The sequence below is a fragment of the Neolamprologus multifasciatus genome, chromosome 16 (assembly GCF_963576455.1).
Source record: "Neolamprologus multifasciatus chromosome 16, fNeoMul1.2, whole genome shotgun sequence".
Classification (NCBI taxonomy): Eukaryota; Metazoa; Chordata; class Actinopteri; order Cichliformes; family Cichlidae; genus Neolamprologus; species Neolamprologus multifasciatus.
The window spans coordinates 6,737,375-6,765,318 of record NC_140454.1 but is presented as its reverse complement, the minus strand read 5'-3'; the positions used below and the strand labels follow the sequence as shown (position 1 = coordinate 6,765,318).

The following is a 27,944-nucleotide window of genomic DNA, read 5'->3' as shown; positions in this document are numbered from 1 at the left end:
AAATACAACAAAAAAATGATACAACCAAGACAAAAACTGTGGTATTTTGTAAATAATAAACGCGAATTCACTGTGTAATTGTGTAACTACTTTAGCAGCGTCCTCCTGAAATGCGCCAACAACATCAAGAGTAACGTTCTCTCTGCCCCTTAATGCTCTCTGGTCGCTATGGTAACGTAAATCTTTTTTTCAAAATAAGACACAACTACAACACGGGAAAAGACCCAGGCAAACCGAGTTAACGATAAAACCCATGAAACCCGTAAATTTCACACCCGAGCATCAACTCTCGCGGCCCGGTAACAAACGACTCGGTCCGTGGCCCGGGGGACTGCTGGTTTAAATGCAGGCAGTGAGTGGATATATCTTCCACCGTCCTGCCAGTAGATGGGGGCAGTCAAAGCCCCACACTGTGCTGAAGACTTCGGTAAAGTTTTGGACCACCCCGGATAGCCCGGGAGAGGTTTCCTATTGGTCTGCCAATGAGAGAGGTGTCAAATGTCCCATGGAGCAGTAAACTTCTCATGATCAAAAGTGGAGCTTTCGAATGGCCTTTTAATTAATGAATGGTGTGGGTTGGCGAAGTGCAGAAAACGTGTGATTTATTATGCAGAAAGGGGATTATACAGAAGTTTCCTTCAGCTCTGACAACTTTTTCGAACTCGCTGGGGTTTTTTTCCCCTTTATTCTTGCTCCAGAAATCACCCAAACTGAACAATGTCGCAGTCTGAGCAGAAAGAAACGTCGGAGCAGGGAGCACAGAGCTCTGGACGCGAGCAGAGCGACGTGTTGGTGAATCCCAGAGCGGTGTGTAAGGTGTGTAAGCGCCTGTACCGGGACCCTAAAATCCTGCCGTGTCTGCACACGTTCTGCTCTGACTGCATCGCTCAGCTGGAGCCGTTTTCGGTGTCTTCACGTATCCAACGGGATGTTCCGGAGGGCGGTAAGCGGGACAAACCACTGGAGGCAGACCGACCCGCCGTCACTATCACGGTGCTCTGCCCTGACTGTGACTCAGAGGTAGACCTCCCTCCGTCCGGGCCCGTCGGGCTGAGTACCGACCACTTAGCGCTGGACGAAGTATTCGTGGAGACCCTGGAAACGGACGGCCCGCTGGGATGCGACCTGTGCGGAGAAGGAGGTGCTGGGAGCCGCTGCGAGGTGTGCTCCGTCAACCTGTGCGAGTTCTGCTGCCAAGCGCATAGGTACAGTTAGCTCCGAGGCTAGTTTTTAATTCTGTTTTGCTATTATGCCTTAGCTCCGTTTCTTTATCCCTTCGTACATCCCACATACTGTTTTTTGTTTGTTTGTTTTTTGCTGTTAATGTATTAAATTAGGTTTTCACCGTGTTTAAAATTTTTAATCTATTACTTCTACTGCTTGATAATCTGTTTGGTTTTCGTTTGAGTCTGTTCCACAGACTGTAAATGGAAGATAGCTGTTGCAAAAAACGTCATCCATTCCTTTTTGAGATCTCCTTTTTAAAGTGTCAGGCTGTGCATCTTAGGCTACTGTGGCCCTGAGAGGTCAAAAAGCACACTCTGCTGTTTGGTGACAAAAAATTGCAAATTATGCAGCATGTTTTATTGGATCCTTTCTCAATTCTCAAGTACGCAAGTCTGGGTTTGCCGAGAGCGCACGCCAGTACGGAACGCGATCATGGGCGCACGATTTGTACAACTGGAACACCAGCGTACTTGATGATGTCTCAGGTCAGGAGTTTTTGCTGCCGTCCCCTCTTAATTTAACTGTCATTAATATGTTATGAAGCTTAACTTAAATCTCAGCCAAACCGATTTACCCAGGAACAAATAAAACACTGAAATAAACCAAACATTAACAATTAGAAATGATCTAAGTGACTTATATATCACGTTTAACCTCAGTAGCAAAATCTTTTTTAATAAAAATTGTGTACATGTATGCCTTAATAACAGGTGAGATGTTAGAAGGCTTTTATTTTTATTTTAGTGGACACTCAAAAATTACAATAGACAGCTGCTGGGGTTTGGAAGAGAACTGAACAAATATTTAAAATATAATCTGATCATTTTGAAGCAGCCTTCAGAATCTCCACGTATTAACATGCTGTTTTTGTTCCCGGTGAAAATGTTTCCTTCTGAATTGAAATATATCTCTGAAAACGATGTGCCAGGAGTCCGCTGTTCTCAACGGCTCTTGTGATCCTCAACCTCCCGGTCTGCTATGGAGCTGGTTGGTAACAGACGTCTCCGAAATCAGATCACGTTTGGAAATATTTGATATCTTGATAAATTGAGCAGATCTTTGAAGTTTACACAGCTACATTCTCGCTTGAAAATAACTTAAAAGTTTATTTTGTGACCCAGAAAGAGTAATATTTAAAGGTTTTTAGCTGCGCTCCTCTGCCATTGCTGCATTTGGGTTTTGGACTAAATGCATTCTGATAGGGCTGCTCGATTATGGCAAAAATGATAATCACGATTATTTTCACTGAAATTGAGATCTCGATTATTTGACAATATTTATTTAACAATAACAATGTATTGAATAATGACTTTAAAGATTGTCAAAAAATAATATAAAATAGTGTGCAAATACTGATAACAGTGCAAATGTTTGCAATATAAAAAATAAATGAAAAATGTAAACATCTATGTTTAGTGAACTTTGCAGTGTTGCTCTGTGGCTACGACACTGTAGCAAAGTTTACACACTATGTCTACTTGATCCACGTCTGACTCCGCGAACCCATAATGTTTCCACACCACTGAAGTTTTTTTTACCTCTCTTTTCAACCAACAGCAGTCACTCTCCTCTCCAAATAACTTCTGCTTAGCTTTCCGAGCTTCCCTCGGGTCCTCTTAATCAGCGGTCCCCAAACCCCGGGCCTCGGACTGGTCCATGAGACGTTTAGTACCGGGCCGCGAGAGTTGAGGCTCAGGTGTGAAATGTATAGTTTTCAGGGTTTTTATCGGTTTTCAGCGTTATTTTGTTATCGTTTTTATCCTTTACTCGGTTTTCCTGGGTCTTTTCACGTGTGTTATGAATAAATTTTCTTTTTTTCGGTACCGGTACTAGTTTTATTTTGTTGTATTTATCCGCGACACCTTAACGGCCAGTCCGTGAAAATATTGTCGGGCATAAACCGGTCCGTGGCGCAAAAAAGGTTGGAGACCGCTGCTCTTAATTGTTGTGACACGTGTTCAAAATGCAGAGAGGTGCGCTCGATTTGCCACACGGAGCAGCGCGAGAGTAAAGCACGAGGGAGGGGCTAATAATCGGCTCGGTCATTTTTAATGATCGTTGAAAGCCCAGATTGTAATCGTGATTAAAATTGATTAATTGAGCAGCCCTACATTCTGGGATATTTAGCTGTACCAAGTACACACAAGTCACCACCGATGCATGCTCGATAAAACAGGCAGAGCGAGAACACATCCGGAAATTTTTTGCGTTTTCGGCTTCGCGTACTTTGAATTGGAACAGTACTTGGTCTCCGACTGATGACGTATCACGAGTTAACAAGAACGCAAGTACGCACAAGTACGCATATCAAGACAGGCCCCTGGAGTTACTGGCTGAGACCATAAACTTTGTATATATTAGGAACTGATGGTGGTTTTCTCAGATACTTTTATTCAACTGGATATTTTGTTTATTTGTTTGTTTGTCTTTTGTGTTTGTCCTGACAGTGGCACAACACTAATGGTTAGGCGTGACTTATTAAAGGCTGTTTTGTGTTACTCTCGGCACTGCAGTCAGTTACAGTGGAAATTTGAGGGTTTTTTTTAAATATATATTCTGCTTTGAAGAGACTGAGGTTTAAATTGTATTTTACTCTGTTCTTCCTCATCACTAACTGATCTTGTTTACGTATGTCTTCAAGATGGATTCTGAGCCGTTCTCTGCACTAACACACTAACACTGTCTGCACAGACAGTAGCAGACATCCTGGGAAATCCAGATCTGTGTTCTGACTTAAAGATGTGCTCATATGTCTGTGTGTCCTCAGACGGCAGAAGCGAACAGCGTCTCACTCCGTTCAGGCTCTGGAGGAGCTGAAGGCTTGTGGTCGTCTGGTCCGGCCTGTCCTCTGCACCCTGCACCCGGGACAGGAGCTGCGGCTTTTCTGTCAGCCCTGCGACCTGCCCGTCTGCCTGGAGTGTGCCGCCACGCTGCACCGCGACCACCACTGCTGCCCCACACGTGATGTTATCGATCGCCATGGGGACCGCATCAGAGAGCTGGTTAACGTGCACCTTCGACCCCGACTCGAGCGACTGGAGGAGTCACTGCAGAAGGTGAAGACTGCCATTTTATTGGGAAGATATTCAGACTTTTGAGCCAGTGTCCCAATACCTTCTGTCGTTGCCTGCGCTTCATGTTTACAACAAGTGGCATGAAATTTGGGTAGCTCACAGTTAAACAAAGGGCACTGCCGCTGTCACCTCAGAGGAGAAAAAAAGCCACATTCTCGTTCTGAAAACCTGTTCTGGCACAGTTTGTTAAGCTTATTATTTTAAATACCCAGTATCAGCTTTTAGAACTATAATATACATTTCCACTGGCACAGGTGGAAGCATCTCAGGAGACTTTGCAGGCACGAGTTGAGGCCACAGCCAATGAGGTGAGGGCATTCGCACGAGGTTACGCCAGCGCAGTGGAGGCCCACTGTCTGTCTCTGCTGCGGCGTCTGGAGGAGCTCCGAGTCCAACGGAGGTATGAAAACATGCATACTGACCAGCTTAAACTTAGCGGGGATTTGACGATTCTCTAGATCCTGGGTTTCCCACATTACATTAGATCAGTGGTTCCCAAATTTTTTTTGCTAGGCCCCCCTTTGTTTTACAAAAATGCCCCCCCCCCCCCCCCCCCCCCACGCACAAACACAAACACATCCTCCAACCACACACACCCATATTTTGCTCCATTGCGGTTTATTTCACACCTCAAACATTTAGTAAACAATTAAGCAAATACAAGTAATCTGCAATAAATTACAGGTAGTAATAAAATAAACTACTAACTCTTTTACGCTACGTCCACACCTACACGGGTATTTTTGAAAATCACCGAAAACTGAGATTGTTACTGTTACTGTTACTGTTAATCTGACTGTCTTCAGGTTTTACACGCAGTTACTGTCCCTCCATTTACAAAGGCAGAGACGTCACGGTGTGATTATTTTACATGTAGTTGTTTTTTTCCTGTGTAATAATATTTAACATTGCTATCAATACATGTTTCAAAAAATGCCTCTCTGTGCAAAATGGGTTTAAAAACATAAACCGCTGTGGGATCCTGTTTGCCCGTGATTTGAACCGGGGGAACAAATCGTGGCAGGATCAGCCTGATGTTATTTGTATCCCACTGTAACTTTACTGTATAAAGAGCTAACATCTCCAAAATGTCAGGAGTAGTTAGTCATTACAACAAGTGTTTGTGAAGTAAAAATCAAGAATGTGGGATACTGTTTGTCTGTGATTTGAAGAGCCCAGCGTGTGCTCCAGACGAAGGGGAAAGCCAATTCTGCAGGGAGACCTACCTCAGCACTTATGCAGGTGAAACCAAAGGAAAGATATGCTTCACCATATTTTCTAGTCTTTGGCTTAGAATGAAGTTGGTTTGGAAACATATTCAGCGATGCTTCATCTCCTGCTTTGCGTTTGTGCGGGGGGGGCGGGCCCCACACTTTGGGAAGGTCTGCATTAGATTATGAATAAAACATGAAATTTTGGTGTTCCTCCAGTGGCAGTCTCTACCTCATAGTTTTTAGAAAATACAGTTCTCATCAGAATACTGTGCTTTAACCACCGTAGCGCCACATGGCTAGTTGAGAAAGCAAAATGCATAGATGGCTAATTAGCATATCATTACCTTTCCCAAAGCTATTTCTCAAGACGAGACAGGAGCTTATTGCCACAGCAGGACACAATGCTGTTCATGAATCAATTTCCTCGCACTACCTAAAGATGAATGAACCACCCCAGGACTGAATAGTTTACCGAGTAGTTACTGATTATGACATAGAGTCGCCAAAGTTGTGGTTAAGATTAACAGGTTATTACAGTTTTGTTTTGTTTTGTTTTTAGTATTACAACCTCATCAGTGTTTAGATTATAAAGTCAGACCCAGAAAATAAACCCAGGAAATCTTCTGCTAAGTGTTCGTGGATCCATTTCAACACATTTTTGTGCCAGTATATATAAAAAGTCAATAAGCTGAGCAGCTGCAGTTTCACTGGCAGTGTGTTTGATATCGATGCTGTTGTCTTGTCTAATGTCCAAATGCTCTTTTTAGCTGATTCCAAGTGGATGTTGTCTTCACTGGACTTAAAAGTGTTTCTTATTTTGTGAAGCTGTTGATTTACTGCCACCCCAGTGCGTTTGAAATCTCCTGAAACAGAGCTAATTTTGTGTGTTATGTTTTGAACTGATCATAACCTTTTAATCAAACAAAAATGAACCAGAATTAAACAAGCATAAGCAATCCATTCATTTCATGAATATTGTAATACAGTAATTATTCACTGCCATGCCACAGATACCAAAAACCATAGATGGTCTACCAACAATATTGTGAGGAAATGCTTTCAACTTTTGCTTGTCTAACTTCTCTGTTTATCAGGAACCACCTCCACTTACAGGGGGTGCAGCTTCAGCAGGCTCTGCTGGACACCCGAGGCAGTGTGGAGTTCGCAGAGCGGCTCCTGAGTTGCGGGTCTGACGCTGAGATCCTCAGTGCCAAAGGAGTGACCTTGAGAAGACTCACCAGCCTGGCAGAGAGGGGTTATGACCCCCACCCAGCAACTGTTGCCCCTGACGATGGCAGCAGTATATCCTTCATACCCAGGGAACCCGCAGGGGAGGTGGAGGGCTACCCTGTGGTCGGGGTAATCAACTCTAAGACGGTGGATGTCAGCAGGTGCACCATTGAAGGAGAAGGTAAAAGACAGTTTCAACCATGTGTGCAGAAGGTTACTGAATCCATACTTACTTCAATAACACTCTTAAATAAATCACAGCAAACTAGTTTCAGGGTCACGTGTACATATTGTATTTTTTTTAGTGTTTTTACAGGCGATAAAACCAATTGTTGGTCTGTGCTATGGACAAGTTTGACACCTTTTCCCCTCCACAAATTTAAGCCGATATCACTTTAGCCCCTCCTATTTTTATAAATTCTGCACTGAGCTTTGAGGTCTCCGATATCACTGAAATGCAGCCAGATGTTGTTTATTTTACATTTGCACTCATTTCTTCACTTTTTTCGACACCCTCTGTACCTGGCCTGTACCACTACCACTTGCTGTGTTCGGAACATCTGCCCTGCTTCGTTATTTCACATAATGGTATGATCCTTGTCTGCCTGCATATTATTGGCCGCATGGTGTCCCCATCAAAATAAAGTCTGACCCCTGCCTTCATAGATTCTCAGTAGGACTGAATGTTCGGCTCCCACATACTGACGGGGCATTAATATACATATATACTAGGGTGAATTGATACACAAAATTCACGGATCCGTTCGGTTCAATATTTTGGTGTCACGGTTCGATATTTTTTTGATACAAAAAAATGTTCATGCCTTTTTACTCAAAAGTAGTTTTTAAATTTAATGTTGCTGAAACAACAAAATAATAAAAGAAAAATAAATCTATCTGATCAAGAAATCACTCATCTTTGGAAAAGAGTTTATTACAGAGAAATGTCTCTTTCCAAAATAAAAGCTATACTATACACTTCTTCTGGGCTATATTCTCAGCAGCATATTAAACATATCAGGTCCCCATAAGGAGAATCCTGTGCTAACGGCTGTCTAAATGACTCGGGTAAAGTTTGTAGCATGCGTGCTTGTTGTTTTTGTCTGCTTCCACTTGTCTTTGCACTAGGATGATGTCGGAGTAAATGTGCAGTCATATTCGTTGTGTTCCCACTAGTGCTGTCAGCGTTAATCTCGTTGAAATGACGTTAACGCCACAACGCGGCAAATTCCCGTTAACAAGTTACCGCGGATCACCCCGTGCTTGGGGCTGGACAGCGTCAACACGTTAACGAGCTAACTGCGCTAACGCACTAGTTCCCACCAATTGAGCATTGCGTGGCACATCCAACATACTGTTTTACTTTTGTCCATGACGCGCTTACCTTCAGGGTCATACTTCACATGAAAACCAAGATAGTTCCAAATGCCAGATCTGAATGAGGGTGGGGGAGGTTTAATTTCGGGTAGCGTTGAGGCAGTTTCCATGTTGCAACAAGCGTAGCTTCTGTCTTGCTAGCTTGCGCTGCGCTCAGTGGATCTGCACTTGACAGTGCAGCCTAGGTGGAGTAGTCGAACGCAGATCCACTGAGCGCTCAATACAGACAGCATCGTCAGAAGAAACGTTAATAAAATAATTAAATAAAATAATTGTATTGTTCGATACAGTGCTTTCGGTTCGGTATGCATATGTATCGAACGGTTCAATATCGATACGAGTATTGTTGCACCCCTAATATATACATATGAATCTATGTTGCAGGCCAGATATAATTGTATCATGGGCCAGATGTTTGACACCCCTGCCCTAAACCATATCAGCCACTTTCAAGACTTTCAAGATGCAGCATACACAGAAGTTCCAGAAAAGTGCAGTTCCTCAAATTGCCACTTGAGGCTGGCTCCAAAAATGAGTCACTTTCCATAGACCTCCATGTTAAATTCCCCATCTTTAGAGCAGAAGTAAACATGTTGACAGCGTGCCACAAAAACTTGTTTTGGTCTCTGTGGCAAATTTTTGTACTGCATGACAACCACGCAGGTGGATTTTTATGCAAGTCACCCATTTTAATTGTGTTAAAGGTAAAATTTGTGACTAACTAGCCTGTTTTGAGTCATACTTGGGTGACATTTTGTGTCATTCCGAATTCAGGTTTTTTAAAAAAGACAGTAAATATGATTAAAGCATGTTTTAGGTGGACAGATCCCACATAATGTCTCAGTAAATTACAAACACCATGCTAACCAGACTATCTCCTGGGCTGCCCTCTTACCCAAATACATTCATGCCAAGTTTAAAGAAACAGACAAAATGTCAAACTGAAGGTTTTAAAACGTTAATCTACAAACAAGTCATCATAGTGACTGTGTCCGTCTTTTATATACAGTCTTTGCCTAAAGTGACTCATTGCATCATCATTATGACCATTGTTTTTTTATTGTGTGTCTGTTATGCACAGGTCTTGCGTCATCTTCCATTTAGATTTTGCTAGGAAAATTGGAAATGGGTACAGTGATTTATTGAAACACATACAAATACCCCTGAAAATACAGTATGTAAGGAAAAAATAGAGTTTGTACAATTTTCACAAGCTTGAAATTCAGTAACGTTGAGGGTCAGGCTGTGGGTGCCCCATCCATGACTGATAGTGATGCATAATATGTTTTTCTATGCAGGTATGCATACTGCATTTGCACTGTTTGTGTCATTGCTACACAATGACACCATTCCCAATCAGACGCTTTCCCAATTGTACTGCATTGGGGATCAGAAATGTGATGATACTTTTCTGTGTTCATAATTCCATTCATTTCCACAAGTTTCCAAAAGCCACTGGCTGAACTGCAGTCATAAACCTGTAAGCACACCCTGTTTTAGCTTTCCTCCGACCTCCTCTGTACATAGCGACGACCATTTGAACCAATAATCTCTCATTTAGATTCATCGCTTCATCAGATCTGATTTTCAGTCCAGTTCTTACATTAGCCTTTTTCCCCGTTTCCCTTCCTTGAAAATGGCTTCTTGACAGCCACTCTTCCACTGAGTCCACATCAGGACTTTTGCACAGTATTGTAAGTTTAGCTTTGAGTTTGCTAAAAGCTAACTCGACTCTTTTACAGATGACGTTTGCTTTGTTTTAACATGAAAACAGCTTTAGGCATTTCTGTTTTTATATTCAAGGAACCAGATGACCTGAAGCTGAGAGTCACATGAACGGAGTAATATTTTAAAAGAGTGTGTAACAGTGACAAAAGCAAATTCATTTAAACTCAGAACTCGTTTTTCTAGCCACATCAGTTTAGAGACCGAAGGTTGGTGTGAGGCAGAGACGACAGTACAGACTCATGCAGCACATAAAGACTGTTGTTTTGTCTCTGGGGACTTTGGCTTAAAGGCAGAAATTCCTTCTGGAGTGAAGGAATGTTTAGGTGACTGAAGAGGCCTGCAGGCAGTGCACAAACATAACAGGGACGCATGCAGTGTTGGAGGAACGGGGATCAGCAAAAGTACAGGACAGCTTTTGAGCGACAGAATATTTACGACTTTCCTTTTGTGTTAAAATGTTTTATAATAGAGGAGAAGCATGCACACGGGGAAGGTTTGCTTGCTTTTCCTTTTGTTTAAATGATTGCTTCTACTGCTGTCCTTAGTAAGTTAACAGTTAATCAGAAAACTAATGTGAGGAGACAGAAATATGCCCAAAGGTTCTCCTTGTGACAATCTGTGTGATCTAAATCACCTCGTTTGTTATTGTAGAAATAATCATTTGCGCATCAGTTGATTATGCAAACTGCAGCCGTTATTCATTACTCAAAAAAGCACCCAGGTACTGCCACAGTTCCCATCCTTCCACCAGACACATGCAGACGCAGCAAGCAGGAGATTTGTAGCAGCGTTTCTCTCTCTGTCCCAGAGCTCGGATTAAAGCAGTGTTTACTTGTGATAAATGGGAAACCAAAGCAAATTTGGAATTCTTTGTTGAGTCTCGTTGGTATCCAAGAGCCGCTGCCAATGTTTGCCAAAGAGTCAGTCTGCCATGTGATGTCAGGCAGTCCGTTTGTGTGCGGGCTTGCTTGAGTCTGTATTAAAGTTGTGTGTACTGCATTAGATGTAGAGCCGTACACAGCTCTCTGGTCCCTGCAGCGACCTCTTCATTTATCCAGCTTTACTTTGGGCTGACGTCGGTTGCTAAGGCTTCTACTTTTTTTTCCTCCAGATTGAGGATCAGTGCATCAGATAAACGAGCTTTTTCCAGCTTTAAGTTGTTTATTCTTCCCAAATTGACTGCAATCAGTTTAACACAGTGTGACACTCTCAATTTAGGGGTTCGGGTTTCAGTCTTGAGTATAGGAAAGTGGACATCACAGAGGCTTACCAACGATTATCCCCTCTTTGTGCAAAAAGAAGATTTGAAGTGTTGAAATGGACTGCAAGACTGAGCAGCACAGGTGAATTGTGGGTGAGAAGAGCTGTGTCTTTAGTGGTGACAGCTGCTAGTACTCAGCTTAGTAAGAAGACGAACAGAGATTCACAGATAATGCAACCGTATGTTCAATCAATTTACTGTCAAGACGCACTTAACTTACCCCTGTGTCCGCTCAGCGCCAATGCCACTTTATATGTGCTGAAGAGAGTGCTGAAAGGTTGGATGAAACAACCCTCTCAGCACTCCCTATTTATTTTATTTGCATTAAATCTTTTAATATTGGTGTACATCAGAAATAATTATATGTTGATAATGATAAAAATCTGTAATAGGCCAGTATCAGCTCATATTAGCTAAGCTATATGTAACTTAGGCTCCACTGAAATGCAGTGTTTAGGTTAAAATGGGAAGATGTTATTTAAAAAAATAACTGCAAAAATCTAACGTAAAGACATTTAAATATATTGCATGCAGATAAAAACTCTGGCGCCCAAGAAGAGGTTTCCACCTTTCACCAAGGAATCAGTAAGCTAAGCATACTCTTACTGTTTCCATAGGAATAAAGAAGGTCCATACTAACCAGGGGCTGCTAATCTAATCCACTGATCATCAGGAAGAAAAGCAGCGGTTTGGGCAATTTACTAGTCCGAAGTGCTGGGTATTTCTGGGAAGGGTTATAAATGTATTTCCAAACAGTTCAAAGTCAATCATTTTGCAGTGAGAAACATTATTGACAAATCGAAATCATTCAAGACAGTTCCAGGTTTTCCCAGGATGTTCGTGCATTGCTTAGAGAAATTGAAAAATTAGTGCTACATCTCAGTCCTCAGCTAACGTGTCAAAATTTATAAAAGTACAATTAGAAAAAGACTAAACAAATATGACTTTATTGGAAGGTTTGCAAAGTTTCATCAGAAAAGACCACAAGACTTCTGGAACTGCACAATGGTGGAGGGGTGTTGATCTGAGCTTCCTTGACCTTGCAGTCAGTCAGAAGCTAATTAATCATGCAGTGTTCTTACTTTTTGCATAGAGTCTTATGAAAACTGTATATTCCCTGTATATGCAGACCAGTCATGCTCCCATTGTGTATTCACCCCCAAAGGCCCAGTTTGAGCCAGGAAAAACCCTGACACTGTGTGTATTCATGAATTCTCTTTGTCATTTTTGTTAGTTAAAGCAATTTAAATGGTGTCCATTGACGTCTTTAAGTAATTGGGTTTTCCTGACCAACATAATAACTAGAGATGGCACGATACCACTTTTTTATGTCCGATACCGATACCGATATCATAAATTTGGATATCTGCCGATACCGATATGAATCCGATATAGTGTTTTTTAATCAATAAAACGTTTTTTTAATATCTTGCTGCATTTTGTATAAGTTTATACTCAAGTTTAAATAAATAACAACACTAAAGCTATTCTGTTATACCTGTATGTAAAAAATACCCAAAATATTTCATAGTTCAGCAACACTGATCAATCTAATAAACGTAAACCTGCTCCATCCTCCCTATTCTGGTATTTTAAAGAGTACTTAGCAGAAATATCAAGCAACCTAACTAATAAGGTTGCAAACTCCCAGCAAAAAAAAAATAGGGAACCACCCCCCACCCTCCAGCTCATGATGCTTAATCGATGTAATCAAATTTAATTTGATGCAGGGGAAAAATGCACAGAAAGAAATTATTTTTCAAGAATAATTAAATAGATTCAACATCTTTCTTCAACAGAATTGCAGACTGCACAGATGGTATCTTCCCAAAGGAAAAAGTAGTATAGCTTACTAGGGTATATTAGACTTAACAGTTACTATATACAGTAATGGACTTCTATGTATTTTACATCAGATTAAAACTTTGGGTGTAAGAGTCAGATAATTATTTATTAAAAGCTAGACATTTTAAATGAGAACAAGAAAGAAAAGTATGTCTTTGTGCCCCCTTTTCCCTGTTCATGCCCTATCGGCCCCCTGGCTAGACTTTGCTAGATCCGCCCCTGCACAGTTACCAGCCGTCCTGGTCTAGAAAGTAATATTAAATAAATTCTAACAACAGCTTATCAAGCTTAATAGTGCTGCTGTTGTTCAGCCGCTGGTTTCCTCCTTCTGGTGCAAAGTGGGCCAAAAACAAAGAAGAGAGACAGACTCATGACAGAAAAGCCGATCAGCTGATCATTAAGCAGTTTCACGATTGAAGTAGCAGCAGGAGAGAGAGAGAGAGAGGCAGTCGCTCCATATATCTGTTGTTAAGCTTAACATGGGAACGCTTTACAAACATTCAGAGATGAACTTACACACTTGCTTTACTTCTCTCTGGGAAAACTTCCTCGGAGATGAAATGCTGGTTTGCTAGCGAGGCTACAAATACGCACATCCGCTCTATCACGTGATGCATACTGCTGCGACGTGCTACAGTTATGAGCCGAGTTACTCCGTGTAGCAAGTTTTGTGATGTGCTTTTTTGATATTTAATGGATCGGATTACATTTTTTATTTCTCGCCGATATCCGATCCAGTAATTTGGGTCAGTATCGGACCGATACGTAATATCGGATCGGTCCATCTCTAATAATAACACAAATATTTAAAATGTGGAAAAGCAGCACATCAATATTTGAGAAATGGAGTCTGCTGAATGCCTGTACATTTTGCTTAAAGGGTCTTAAATAGGGATGGGTAACGGTAATGGCACCGGTACTGACATAAACGGTAGTAACCAGACCGAAAAGCAGCGCACATTTCGATGCTTTTTTTCGGTGCTTTTTTTTTCCTGAGATGTCATACACTTTGGATTCCAGCCAGTCATTTTACCTTTCCAAGGATAGTAGGCGGGCCCAGGTACGTACGTTCTTTTAGAGCAGAGCTACAGATTAAAAATGCCCAAGGCGAAGCGGTCAAAAGTCTGGCTGTACTTCACAGCAAAAGATGCAAACTCAGCAGCCTGCAACAAGTGCTTTAAGGTGATACTGTGGAAAGGAGGTAACACCTGAAATCTGATGAAACACCTGGCGACGCATAGCGTTTTTTTTTTTAAAAGCCGAAAAATGCGCCGTATTTGATAGCTTGCTGCGAGACCTCACACCGAGCGCATCTACTGCAGGTGTGGTGCCTGTTATCGGACCCGGAATTAGCAACATCCCCCAAAAAGCTGAAGAGTAGAGTCCTGGCCCCTAGCCCTGCCAGTGTAGCAGAAATGATGAGGATGATGATGCAGCAGCAGCCGTTCTTCTCTGCGTGAGTAGCTTAATGTTGTTCGTGTGTAATTTACGTTGAGGAGGCTAACCACGTTATTACATTAATGTATGTAAGGTGAACTAGCAAACACCATAATAGCTACATGTGGCTGTCTTCTTGCTTGATGGCAGATACTCCCTTCACCCTGGACAAAAAGGCTAAAATGACCAAATAAAAAGTGGGAAACAGTTAAACATAAGAGGTTTTTGGACAAAGTTTGTGTTTTTTCCATTGTTTAAGCACTGCTTCCAGCCAAGAGTGATGACATATATGCCCCATAGCTGCAGAAAAGGCTAACATTGTTATCTTTTTACTAAAAAAACAGCTGAACATGAGAGGTTTTAGGATCAGTTTTGTGTTCTCCATTTTTTAAGCACCGGTTCGAGCACCGTTTAAGCACCGGCACCGTTTCAAAAGTACCGGTTTGGCACCGGTATCAGATAAAACCTAAACGATACCCATCCCTACTCCGAAGTGCTGGGTATTTCTGGGAAGGGTTATAAATGTATTTCCAAACAATTCAAAGTCAATCATTTTGCAGTGAGAAACATTATTGACAAGTGGAAATCCTTCAAGACAGTTCCAGGTTTTCCCAGGATGTTCGTGCATTGCTTGGAGAAATTGAAAAATAACCTGAGTGCTACATCTCAGTCCTCAGCTAACGTGTCAAAATTCATAAAAGTACAAATAGAAAAAGACTAAACAAATATGACTTTATTGGAAGGTTTGCAAAGTTTCATCAGAAAAGACCACAAGACTTCTGGAACTGCACAATGGTGGAGGGGTGTTGATCTGAGCTTCCTTGACCTTGCAGTCAGTCAGAAGCTAATTAATCATGCAGTGTTCTTACTTTTTGCATAGAGTCTTATGAAAACTGTATATTCCCTGTATATGCTCCCATTGTGTATTCACCCCCAAAGGCCCAGTTTGAGCCAGGAAAAACCCTGACACTGTGTGTATTCATGAATTCTCTTTGTCATTTTCGTTACTTAAAGCAATTTAAAAGGTGTCCATTGACGTCTTTAAGTAATTGGGTTTTCCTGACCAACATAATAACACAAATATTTAAAATGTGGAAAAGCAGCACATCAATATTTGAGAACTGGAGCCTGTCCATTTTGCTTAAAGCGTCTCAAAAAGCAATGGGTACCGGTATCCGGTGCCATTATGGCACCAGTGCTGACATAAACCGTAGTAACCAGACCGAAAAGCAGTGCACATTTCGGTGTTTTATTTCGGTGCTTTTTTTTTTTTCCTGAGATGTCATACACTTTGGATTCTAGCCAATCATTTTACCTTTGTGAGCGTAGTAGGTGGGCCCAGGTACGTACGTTCTTTTAGAGCAGAGCTACAGATTAAAAATGCCCAAAGCGAAGCGGTCAAAGTCTGGCTGTACTTCACAGCAAAAGATGCAAACTCAGCAGCCTGCAACAAGTGCTTTAAGGTGATACTGTGCAAAGGAGGTAACTCCTCGAATCTGATGAAACACCTGGCGATGCATAGCGTTTTGTTAAAAGCCGAGAAATGCACCGTATTTGATAGCTTGCTGCGAGACCTCACATCGTGCACGTCTACTGCGGGTGTGGTGCCTGTTATCGGACCCGGAGTTTGCAACATCCCCCAAAAACCCGAAGAGTAGAGTCCTGGCCCCTAGCCCTGCCAGTGTAGCAGAAATGATGACGGATGATGATGCAGCAGCAGCCGTTCTTCTCTGTGTGAGTAGCTTAATGTTGTCCGTGTGTAATTTACGCTGAGTAGGCTAACCACGTTATTACATTAATGCATGTAAGGTGAACAGCAAACACCGTCGTAGCTACATGCAGCTGTCTTCTTGTTTGATGGCAGATACTCCCTTCACCCTGGCCAAAAAGGCTAAAATGACCAAAGAAAAAGTGGAAAACAGTTAAACATGAGAGGTTTTTGGACAAAGTTTGTTCTTTCCATTGTTTAAGCACTGCTTCCAGTCAAGAGTGATGACATATATCCCCTATAGCAGCAGAAAAGGCTAACATTGTTATCTTTTTACAAAAAAACAGCTGAACATGAGAGGTTTTAGGATCAGTTTTGTGTTTTCCATTGTTTAAGCACCGGTTCGAGCACCGTTTAAGCACCAGCACCGTTTCAAAAGTACCGGTTTGGTACTGGTATTGGATAAAACCTAAACGATACCCATCCCTAGTCTCAAATGAGAAGTCTTGTTAATAAATATACTTTTGGTCGTCAGCTTCAGCCCCACTGCTGCACACGCTGGGTGTACAGGCCCAAGTGCCAGAGGGGGCACATAAACATGCATGTGATCATCATGATCCAAATGATGAATAATTCCAGTTTGAGATTAGATTAATTGCAAAAGTCATCTGTACACAATACAATATGTATACAATTGCCTGAAACATGAAAAGTAACTATGAGATCACTCTCACACAACTCTTTTCAACTTCAGCAGGAGTCCCGTAACGCAATAGAGCTGCACCGTTATTAAAGGCAGTTCGTCCCCTTAACCAGTACTCCCATTCATCATCAGTGAAGGAGCCGCTGGAGTTAGTTCCATTAGCATCCAAACAGCTCTCCCTGCAGCTGCTGGAAAACACTGAATAATAACAAATGAAAACACAGCGTGGGATCATTTGTTATCAAACTGCTAATGGACTCTGACGAACAGGCGCAAAGCGGCATTAATCATTGGAGTGAACACAGGTGATGCGCGCTGTAACACGACAGAAACAGCTGATGAATATCTTGAATGAGACAGCGGAACAAGTTAATGAAATGCTAAATAATGACGCAGAGGTGTTTGAGAAACTCGACAATGCTGAAGTCCAGCTGCGCCTGAAGTCCCCTCCACATGCAGTTCGTTCATCTGGACACTGACCTGCGTAAGCGCTCAGCGGAGGGCTGTATTGAGATGGTGATCGTGCATCTGTGTGACTGAAACCTGTAGAGGCACAAGACAAATGTCCAGGTGTCTCAATGTCGTAGTATGTCTGAATGATAAAGTGCCTCATTTATTCTTTGTAGGTTTTTCTGTCCTTCTTTGTACTGTTATCAACTTTTCTCTACCTTGAAACATCTTTTCTGGGTGTTTGTGTGTCTGTGTGCTCTTGCCATTTGTGAAATCTTTGCATATGAAGAGGTTGTGTCCATGTATTTAAACTTTACATATCATAAATAAACTGATAAACAAGATGCCTCCAAACTCCCAGGTTAAAATGCTCCAACGTACCAGCATGAAAAAGCATGTTTACAGACTGATAGGTTGTGTAAACCATCATAGAAATTGTATGGTTGGTGATTTTCTTTATAGTTCATTCATTTGGACACTGGGATAGTTTGGGCCATTGACAGGTGTGCTGACACAGGCGCTGTAGCTCAAATATTGCCTCCTAGGCTTCATGCTACAGTCACACTAGGGACAGTAGTTGGAGACTGAAGCGCAGCTAAATTTATTGCTTTGCACTTCAAAGCAACCATTTCAAAGGCAGCTCATCATCAGCTGCTGTCTTCAAAGCAGCAGGGGTGCATCAAGACAGCAATAAAATGGCAAGAAGGCAAAGTCAGAGTCTACTCTCTGTCAGGTTTTGATTGAATGGGGTCTATTTGTCAACTACATGCAATCTATCGGGGATCAATTGGCAATCAACTGTAATAAATCACAAATCTTTTGCCACCTGTTGCAAAACTGTTCCTGTGAACATGAAGAGAAGTTTGCATTAAACAAAATTCATTACTCCGGTCCTGGCCTCCCTGCACTGGCTTCCATTTGAATTTAGGATTCATTTTAAAGTTCTTTTATTGGTTTTTAAATCTTTAAATGGTCTGGCACCTGCGTATCTGTCTGATTTGCTGAAGCCCTATGTCCCCACTCGTTCGCTCCGGTCAGCTGAGCAGCTGTTGCTCTCAGTCCCCAAATCACGGCTGAAACTGAGAGGAGACCGAGCGTTCTCTATCGTGGCTCCTAAACTTTGGAATAATCTTCCTCTTCACATTAGGCAATCGACATCAGTGCTGGTTTTTAAATCCAGATTGAAAACGCATTTTTATTCACTGGCTTTTGACTCAGTGGTTGACTGACTATTTTATTGTTTTCGCTATGTTTATTATTTTATCGTATTTATTATTCTTATGGTATCTATTATGTTTCTATTGTTCAGCACTTTGGTCAGCCTTGTGTGTTTTTAAAGTGCTATATAAATAAACAATGATGATGATGATGATGATGATGATAAACAAAATTCACATTAACTTACATTTAGTCCACTCAGAAGCTCGTAGATTTGAAGTGTGAAATTTAAAATTTCCTTGACAAATAGTGACGTAATTGCTTCAGGACAAGCACTTCAGTGGCAAAATGCTAAATGTGACTATGGTGCTCGGTGTCCTTGCTTTTATATAGGACTGAAACCAGAATAGAACCAGTTGAGTCCGCTAGTGCAAAGAGATGCAGACAAGTTGTGCTCATCAGCCCAGATTGACTGTTTGATCACAGAGTGGTGTCAGTCTGCCTGCCATTCAAAATTCGACGGCAGTTACTGCAGAGCATCGTTACCTCCCACCAGATAACCAGCTTCTGATCACAAGTCATCTGCTTTATGAATTTGTAGTTGGTCACTGAATAAAAATAAAACAATTAAATGACATCACCATTATTAACCACCTTTCCTGGAAGGGCTGTTCAATGTAACAATATATATCGGATGACGATATGAAAATGTATATCGTTTCATTTTATACTATCGTTTGTTTCGGGTGGCTGAAACAAACGATGGCTGTAGCTCAGGTGGTAGAGCAGGTCATCTACTGATTGGAAGGTTGGTGGTTCGATCCCTGGCTTCCCCAGTCTGCATGCCAAATATCCTTGGGCAAGATACTAACCCCAAATTGCTCTCCGATGCATCCATCGGAGTATGAATGTGTGTGTGAATGTTACTTAGAAAGCACTTAGAAAGATGTGCTTGTGCGAATGGGTGTGAATGGGTTAATGTACAAGTTGTGTACAGCGCTTTGAGTGCTCAGAAAGAGTAGAAAAGCGCTATATAAGAACCAGTCCATTTACCATTTCGTGGTGTCGCAAAATAAACTGTTTACGGCAAAAATTATTCATCATTTTGATGGTCACTGTGTAGGATTTCTTAAGTTCTATCTTTCTCTTATATTTAATATAACCACAATACAAACAGACAAGCATGCGCATGCTAATGGCAACGCATCTTTTTATGCGTTGCCATTAGCAACAACGACGGTAAAACCATTGTTTGACTCTGCCGTCCGCTTGTTTATTTTTTACATAAACCTTTCACAATAAAACTGAAGAGCCTGTTGAGATTTTTCAAAATAAACTGAATCACATGAAATGTTTTGTAAGAGTGTTTACGGACAGGAAGCTAAAAAGAGCTGTCAGGTGTAATAAATACAAAGAAAATTGCGGCCATTTCAACTTATGTAACACGACTCCAGGTACACGACGCCCAGCTGAAAACGTTTCACGCGAGTCGAGTTGCCCGAGATTCACAGAATTTACAGAAAATGTAAAATTTTTGTGATATATATCATTGTCAGGACGATAAATGTCTTATATTGGGATATGAGATTTTGGTCATATCGCACAGGCCTGTTTCCTGGTCACAACCAGACTGCCATTCTGCTTTTATTCTAGTGTGGCTGAGCCAGCAGTGAGCCCCTAAACCTGACCTCTGCACTGTGCTTGTGGTGATTCTTAGTAGAAATCTATAAAAATATGACCGCTGTGACATACAGCCTTAGCTGATAACTTAGAGCACCATTCTTTCCTCTGAATACGATAACTTTTAGGTCTAAAAATATAGAAATATACATAATTTCCAGCAGTAACAACAGTGAACAGGCTTCAGAGTGCTGAGTCCAAAACCAGTGTGTTATGTTACAGTGGTAATCTTTTATATACAGTTTATGGAGGATCCCTACATCAAGTTATGACTGCGTACTTTGGTCCTGGTGCTCTTTTCGCTAATGGGCTACATCTCTGAGCTGTAATTTAGGTAAATGATAATGACACAGGCAACTTTGTGGCAGTTTGGGACGGCCGTGCTTTTTCAGCAACCTCAGGACTCAGCCTTGTGTTGATCCGTGGTACACTTTTAGTCAAGCGGGATTCTAACCTTTAACCCTGTGTTGGTCCCAGGCCTGCAGGAAGGCACGGAGGGCCAGCTGGGCCACTTCACCCTGGTGTGCCGAGACTCAGCTGGAGAACAGTTGGCGCGAGGTGGAGAGCACGTCCTCGTGAGCGTCGTTCACACAGAGAAGAAAAACTGGTGAGTGGGGGGACAGCGTGTGGCGTGCCTGGTCAGCATTTTAACTCCCTGAGCATTTCTGACTCAGCAAATCACACAGAAGACACATTTAGTTTAAAAAAAAATAAACGTTTTTTTGAAACTTAACTGCTGAAGTGTAAAAAAAAAAAAAAAACTGATCATGTGACTGAATGGATGTGAGGTTTTAAAACTCTCAAGAAGGAGATGCAGCTGCCAGCACACAGCAGCTTCAGTGTCAAGGCTGTTGAAGATTTTTTTTTCTTGGCCGTGTGACACCCCCGGCTGCTCAGAACAGGTCAACAGTAGGGTAGAGTAGAGTGCTCTAAGCCTGAGTGCTGTGCTATTTTTGTTACTTGGGTTGAAAGAGGCACACTCTTGACCTCCGTAACATCACATGAATCATTTTTATTCACATTCACGATCAAACAGTGTGTAACTTTGAAAACAAGGGCAGCAATATCAGGAAGGCTAGTATCTGTTTAGTATCTGCCAGCACAGCCGTCTGCATCCATGAATGTCTTTGAGTTATTACCTAAAGTCAGCACGTGTGTGTGATCACTGGTGTTTTGGATGTCTGAAATAAGTTAACCTTCAGACTGAGAGGCTGATATACATCAGAGTATGACTCAAAGCTCGGACAGGTCATCCATGCTCTCAGAATGAGCAGATTCAGAATCCAGCACTGATGTTTTGAGAGCCGTTTACATCTATGTGCTATCATTTGCGGTTTTAAAGTGATATTTTATATTATTAATAAAATGTTTTTTTATTTTCCATCAGTAAAGCTGAGACGACTGTGACTGACAACAGTGACGGATCCTACAGTGTGTCATACACACCACAGCAGCCAGGAGCGTACTCTGTGTGGGTTTGTGTCAAAGCCGAACATGTCAAGGTATTTTAAACTAAAGTGTCGAGACTGTAAGTTGTAATTTGGTTTGTTTCTCTTACGCCCCGTCTAAGGGGCGTAAGAGAGTTTACACTATAACAAAAGAGGCTAAAACTGCTTTAGTCAACACAGTGCGGTTGCTGTACACTTGAAAACATCATGAACCAACTTCAGTTTCATGAAATGGCGTGATCAGTTTTAGATATTTAGAGATCTCCAACTCAGACGCTCTCATACAGAGATGCAGGCCATCACCTCCTTGATATAAAGGGATTACCCAAAGATGTTCACTAGATATACCTGACACAGGTTCCACACAGACACCAGCAGCAAGGATGCCAGCAACCTCCACGACCTTTGAATCCGCCCCTGGTTCGGCCTCATGGGCAACCCTTATTCTGCTGTGGCCAGTGTTGGTCAAGTTACTTGAAAAAAGTAATCAGTAACTAATTACTGATTACTTCCCCAAAAAAGTAATCCCGTTACTTTACTGATTACTTATTTTCAAAAGTAATTAATTACTTAGTTACTTAGTTACTTTTTAAAAACACGATTTACAACCTGAATAGGTGATAAAGTGATAGATCTTTCAGCCCAATTCTACTTTTTCTGCATAATCCATCATACAAAATGTAATCAAATGGAAAAGTCTCTTTTTAAAACTTGTTTTATTAGTTTTAATCTTTTAACTTTATGCATCAAGCAAAGATTTAATTATATGCAACATTCTCTGACTGGAAGAAATTAGTTTAACAATCAAACCTATTTTCTGCACATTTCAGCACATAAAATAATTTATTTTTTTTGTGTGTTTACACTCAGTCTTTCAAATAAATGCAAGTAAAACACAGCAGAAAATAAATAACATCAAAGACTAGCGGTCCTGTTGCTCTATTTTCACCTGTAAAGCAGGAGTGGCGTAGGTGGAGGTTTACCCTGGTGCAGGTGTGCTGCAGGAGTCAGTTGAAGAATCCGCGAGTTTCTCTGTGAGTTTCCCATTATGTCGTAGCGCACTCCCAGTGCTTGCTTGGAAGTTTAGGGGTTTTCGTCCCACGTACAACGGACACTAATGTTTTTGTCACTTTTTATGGAATCAAACCCAAAGTAAGGTCAGTACTTCCACGCTTTAAACGCTGCACGCTCATACTCTCTCCCGCACTCGATATATGATCCACTGTTGATCTGCACACAGCTGTTGTCACGAACGTCGCACTCGCTTACATCATTGTCATGAGACCCGCAAAAAAAATCACGGTTTTAGTAACGCAGTAACGCAGCGTTCCTACGGGAAAGTAACGGTAATCTAATTACCGTTTTTGCAATAGTAATCCCTTACTTTACTCGTTACCTGAAAAAAGTAATCAGATTACAGTAACGCGTTACTGCCCATCTCTGGCTGTGGCCTCCTCAGGCTGCCTTGCAGCTTCCTTCTGTGAAGGTCGAACGTCTTTGTCCACCAACTCTGCACACAGAGGGGCCTTCAGCTCTGCTTTACAAGCACTACAGAGCATTTGAATGTCACAAAAAATAGCCACTGTAAGTAAATCTGCCCCCAAAATATCTATAGAAAAAATTCCCCCACACACTAAAAAAAAAAAAAAAACACACACACAAAATAACCGCCAAGCAAGAAAAACCGAGGACAAGCCCCCGTCTCGTCTAGGAAACCATGACCAAGACAAGGTGGCGTCCTCAGGCTGGAGTCGGTCACCTGTACGCCACACCATTCGCAGCCAGGCACCTGCAGAGTCTAATTAGTTTCCTCTTTATATAATATTTACATGAAACAAAAATATAACCGCTGTCGAAACAGTTTGAAAACAGTAGCTGCGTTTCACAGCTGAGATATGAATTATTGAAATAATAAGCTCACTGCTAGACGGAGCCGTGGCCTTGCTAGCAGTGCACAGCTCGTCACTTCAGGGCTCTCTACATCCTCCTGACAAATCAAGTTATTATGCACAACGTTGTCCTTAAGCAAGAAGAATCCCTGTAACGGCTCTTGTGCCAACCGACACTGGTCGACTGCCTCTGTGCTGTCTGTCTCTGCAGGGCTCTCCATTTGTTCTGAATGTGAAGAGGAAGTTCAGGCGTCACAGAGGGACGTTTCACTGCTGCTCCTTCTGCTCCAGCGGAGGAGCCAAAGAGGCTCGCTGCGGCTGCCCGGGAACCATGCCAGGTACGCAGGAGATAACTTTCATATGTCCTGTCTGAAGGAGCAAGTGTACAGTGAACAAACTTTGGGGTACACTGTGCTGTTGACTAGAACACACAGATGAAGAACAAAATTAAGTTAAGATTTTCACAGGATCTCGGCACCATCATCTGTGCACTTTGTGTTTTTAAGCTAAACCAGCTTTCCTTACACTCTCTGTGTTCTATTATATTTCAGGTTATTTGATTCATAAAAGCAGCAGATGTTTGAAATATAGTTCCTTAGCATCACACATGTCTTTTGTGTGTAATTTGAGTTAAATAGAGACAGTTGCTGTTACTGAAATGTTTCCCATCACTATGGAAATCATTGTTTCTCTCTGCATTTACTTACACTCTGAAATATGTTCAAAGCCACTGTGGTAAATGTAGGTAAACGTAGATCTATTACAGACTGATAAACTGGAAAAGCAAATGTTCATATGGGCTGGCGATAATTAACGTACAGATGTAATCATTCTATCCACACCTGCTATAATTCAGCTCCAAAATCTCTGTCTAAAGGAGCCTGTAAGCAACGAATGAGGAAAAATGTTGGCCGAGCTTAAATCAGTCTTTTGTATTTTGTCTCTCATCATTTCATCTGCCATCGAATGTCTGTCTTCCTACATGTCCGCCTGACTGCAGGAGGATTTAAAGGCTGCGGTCATGGTCATAAAGGACATCCCGGGAAGCCTCACTGGTCTTGCTGTGGCAGCACCACGGAGCAGTCGGAGTGTTTGCCCCAGAGCGTGCTGGCTGCCGTTTCCCCTCGCAGCCACCTGCGAACTGTGGAGCTCTGAGGCGACGCAGAGTTGAGACCTGTCAGGACGATGCGGTTTCATAAAAAGATGGCAGAAATGGAAAGGTTAGAGCTGCGGGGAAGTAACCTTGAGGTTGTCGGCGTAAACCTTGGACCAACTTGAAAAGGTCAGACAAGGGAAGTGAAAGTAACCTAGTGAGGCAGGACATCAGAGTCACTGCATGTCAGGCTTAATGTGATACAGTATCCAGCCAGCTGTTAGAGACTAACAAGGGACACAGACAGTCCTCAGTGTAAAAGTGCCTTTATGTGTCGGCTTATCATGCTCACGCTGGAGGAGAAAGGAGAAAGAAGAAGCATCGATCACAGCAGCACAGAAATGTGTTTAAAGCCTTGCTGAAAGGAAGCAGAGCAACAGCTGACAGTTTACAAGTTTTTAACCTTTTAATCAGCTCGGAAGTTCTGAGGTGCTAAAATAAATTTTTGATTCATGATTTTAATGGTCAGTAAAAAAAAAAAACAGCCAGAATCAACAGTCTTTTTATATCAAACAGTCTGAGGAAGTAATCCTAAATATACTTTCGTAGATATAGCCATGGTACACCAACACTCCCTACATGGTACCTTGCCTGTGTAGACAGCAAAAAATGACTGAAAATTTGATGGATTTTTCTTTATAGTTCCTTTGTTCTTTCAGTTCTGAAATAATGTAACTATTATTGTAACTGTTATGAGGTATAAGGTAGTGGAACAACAGTCTATGTGTCAAGAAATGCTTTTATGCATCTCCTTACAGTGCTGTTACAAATATGGACACTTATGTTAAATAATGAGATCAATGTTTTAACAGCTGATCATGTGAGCCAAAGCTCAAGCTTCAGGGTTTTTTTATTACTCTTGTTTCTGCATGATGTCAGTGACAGCAGATACCCCTATGGATGTGGCTTTGGCTGCGGGCACAGCAGCCCCGCCCACCTGCTGTTCAAACCTGCTGTTTACGAGGGGTAGCCAATCAGACGACAAGCTAGCTTGAAGGGCAAGGGAAAGGAGCTAAAACAGCTCATTTCAGACAGGGATTAATTTTGAATAACGGGAATATTTGTCATATAAATATTGACTAATTACTTGAGTTCCAAATAGTTGTGTATTATAACAATACCTACTGTGTCTTCATTAGTAACAACTTAGTCATAATTGTGCCTTTTATTGGATTATTTGTATGTAATAGTCACAAAACAGGTGATTACACATAGCATTACTAATAATTCATAACTATTTCCTACAAATTTACATATTGCAGCCTACTCAAGTTTTATTTCTAAGTATTAAATCAGGTAGATAAATACATTTTTGTTAAAAAATAATAATAAAACATGTGTAGCTACAAGGAAATCATTATATGCACAACTACTGCCAAGTACTGCAAAAATACGTTTGCTCGACAACATTTGATTCAATGATTAATTTGTAAGCTAATCCATAAGGTAAGGAAAGGCCGTTGCATGGAAACCATCCAAAGTGTAGATTCATTCGCTGTTCCAAATGCAAACGTGATTGTTTTTGCAAGCCACAGCATCTGTCCTGTCCTGTGTGCATGTGAACAGTTTTATATTCAACGGCTGTTAGTGCTACCGGAACAAGAAAGAAACTCATTAAAATATTCACACAAAAGGTTTTTTCCTCAAGTGTCTTTAGGAATTCAACTCCTGCAAGCTTCAAGCCTTTATCTGGAAAGCACTGTGACCATGAAGGTGCAGACAGACACTGCTTAGAATACAGACTCGTTTTTTTTCTGAGCGTTATAATGAGCCACTTTTTCTGTATTCAGAATGCAACATGCATGTTGCACTTGAGTGGAAGGAACATGATGACTTTTACGTAGCATGTGCTCAATATGAAGTTGTAAAAATGAAATTTACAACTAATTTTTCTACTTGTGGGCCAATATCAGCAGAATGACAGAGAAGCTGTCACACACTGAGATCAGGAAGTGTTTCCATCAGACTCTGACTTACACATTCATCTGGATGTATTAGCAGGTAACTTCTCCTGGTGCTGTATTATTATTACTTTTTTAAAACTTGTTTACATCTAATAAAGAGGTTTTTTGTCACTTATATCATGCTTCAGTTATTTTTTGAAAATTACATATAGAATCATTTAGGAATGAATATGTTGTTTTGCATATAATACATCTGTATTATTTCATTTAGAGGGCTACTGCTTCTTAGGTCACTTTTTTGTTTTGTGGTCAGTGCAGCAGATTGTAAAGGCTGATAACAGGGGAGGGTGGGCAGTGGATGGCAATGATTCAGCAGCAACCTTCTGGTCTGGACAGAATGCATGCATTCAAGCAGCAATGGGCTGTTTTTGGCAAAAATGTGGTGCTTTTGGGATTGTGTGGTCTGGTTGTGCCCTAAAGTGGCCCATGTGGTAAATGGTTAATATGGACCTGGTGCAACAAATAAAAAGACAAAGACAAATATATGCCACGTCAAAAAGTGGCCTATATTTAATTTATCAAAGGTAGACAGTTTATCATAAAACATATGATATGAAGTCATATGACATATGACTTCTCCCACAATTCCACCCAGTGCTTCCTGCAGAAGTTCTCTGATGACTCTGCAATAGTCGGCCTCATCACTGATGGGGACGACAAGGAGTACAGAGGACTGACTCAAGACTTTGTGGACTGGTGCCAGCTGAACTACCTCCAGATCAACACCAGTAAAACCAAGGACCTGGTGGTAGACTTCCGCAGGCACAAGCATTCTCCACTGCAACCACTGAACATCCAAGGTATGGACATTGAGGCTGTGGACAGCTACAGGTACCCTGGTGTTCATCTGAACAACAGACTGGACTGGACTCATAACTCAGACGCCCTATACAGGAAAGGGCAGAGCAGGCTGTACCTGCTGCAGAGACTCAGGTCGTTTGGAGTGAAGGGCCCACTCCTGAAGACCTTCTATGACTCTGTGGTGGCCTCAGCCATCTTTTATGGTGTGGTCTGCTGGGGTGGCAGCATCTCTGCTGGGGACAGGAAGAGACTGAACAGGCTGAACGGCCAGCTTTGTTCTAGGATGCCCTCTGGACCCAGTGGAGGTGGTGAGTGACAGGAGAATGGCGGCTAAGCTGTCATCCCTGTTGGACAACATCTCCCACCCCATGCAGGAGACTGTGACAGCACTGAGCAGCTCCTTCAGTGGGAGACTGCGGCACCCACGGTGTGGGACGGAGAGATTTCACAGGTCTTTCCTCCCCACTGCTGTCAGACTCCACAATAAAGACTTTAACTGATCAGACACACACATCCACAAATGTGCAATAACACTAATGTGCAATAATCTTTTGTGGCATCGTTGTATTTTTACTCAGTTGTATAAAGCATTTGTAT

At 41.8% G+C, this 27,944-nt stretch overlaps 1 protein-coding gene across 1 annotated transcript; it reads left to right on the top strand.

Moving 5' to 3' along the window:
* Positions 1-176: 176 nt before the first annotated feature.
* On the top strand, positions 177-26,618 carry trim45 (tripartite motif containing 45). Its single transcript, XM_085135835.1, has 8 exons — positions 177-1,205; positions 3,995-4,283; positions 4,556-4,701; positions 6,610-6,926; positions 20,570-20,699; positions 21,480-21,594; positions 23,641-23,767; positions 24,430-26,618. The coding sequence occupies exons 1-8, from the start codon at positions 718-720 to the stop codon at positions 24,582-24,584; spliced, it is 1,767 nt and encodes a 588-aa protein (XP_084991961.1). The 5' UTR covers positions 177-717; the 3' UTR covers positions 24,585-26,618.
* Positions 26,619-27,944: the final 1,326 nt, after the last annotated feature.

Coding starts and splice junctions, on each gene's coding strand:
- trim45 (XM_085135835.1), top strand. CDS start 718: ATGTCGCAGTCTGAGCAGAAAGAAACGTCGGAGCAGGGAGCACAGAGC. Junction 4,284..4,555: donor TGGAGGAGTCACTGCAGAAG/GTGAAGACTGCC, acceptor CCACTGGCACAG/GTGGAAGCATCTCAGGAGAC. Junction 23,768..24,429: donor CTGCCCGGGAACCATGCCAG/GTACGCAGGAGA, acceptor GCCTGACTGCAG/GAGGATTTAAAGGCTGCGGT.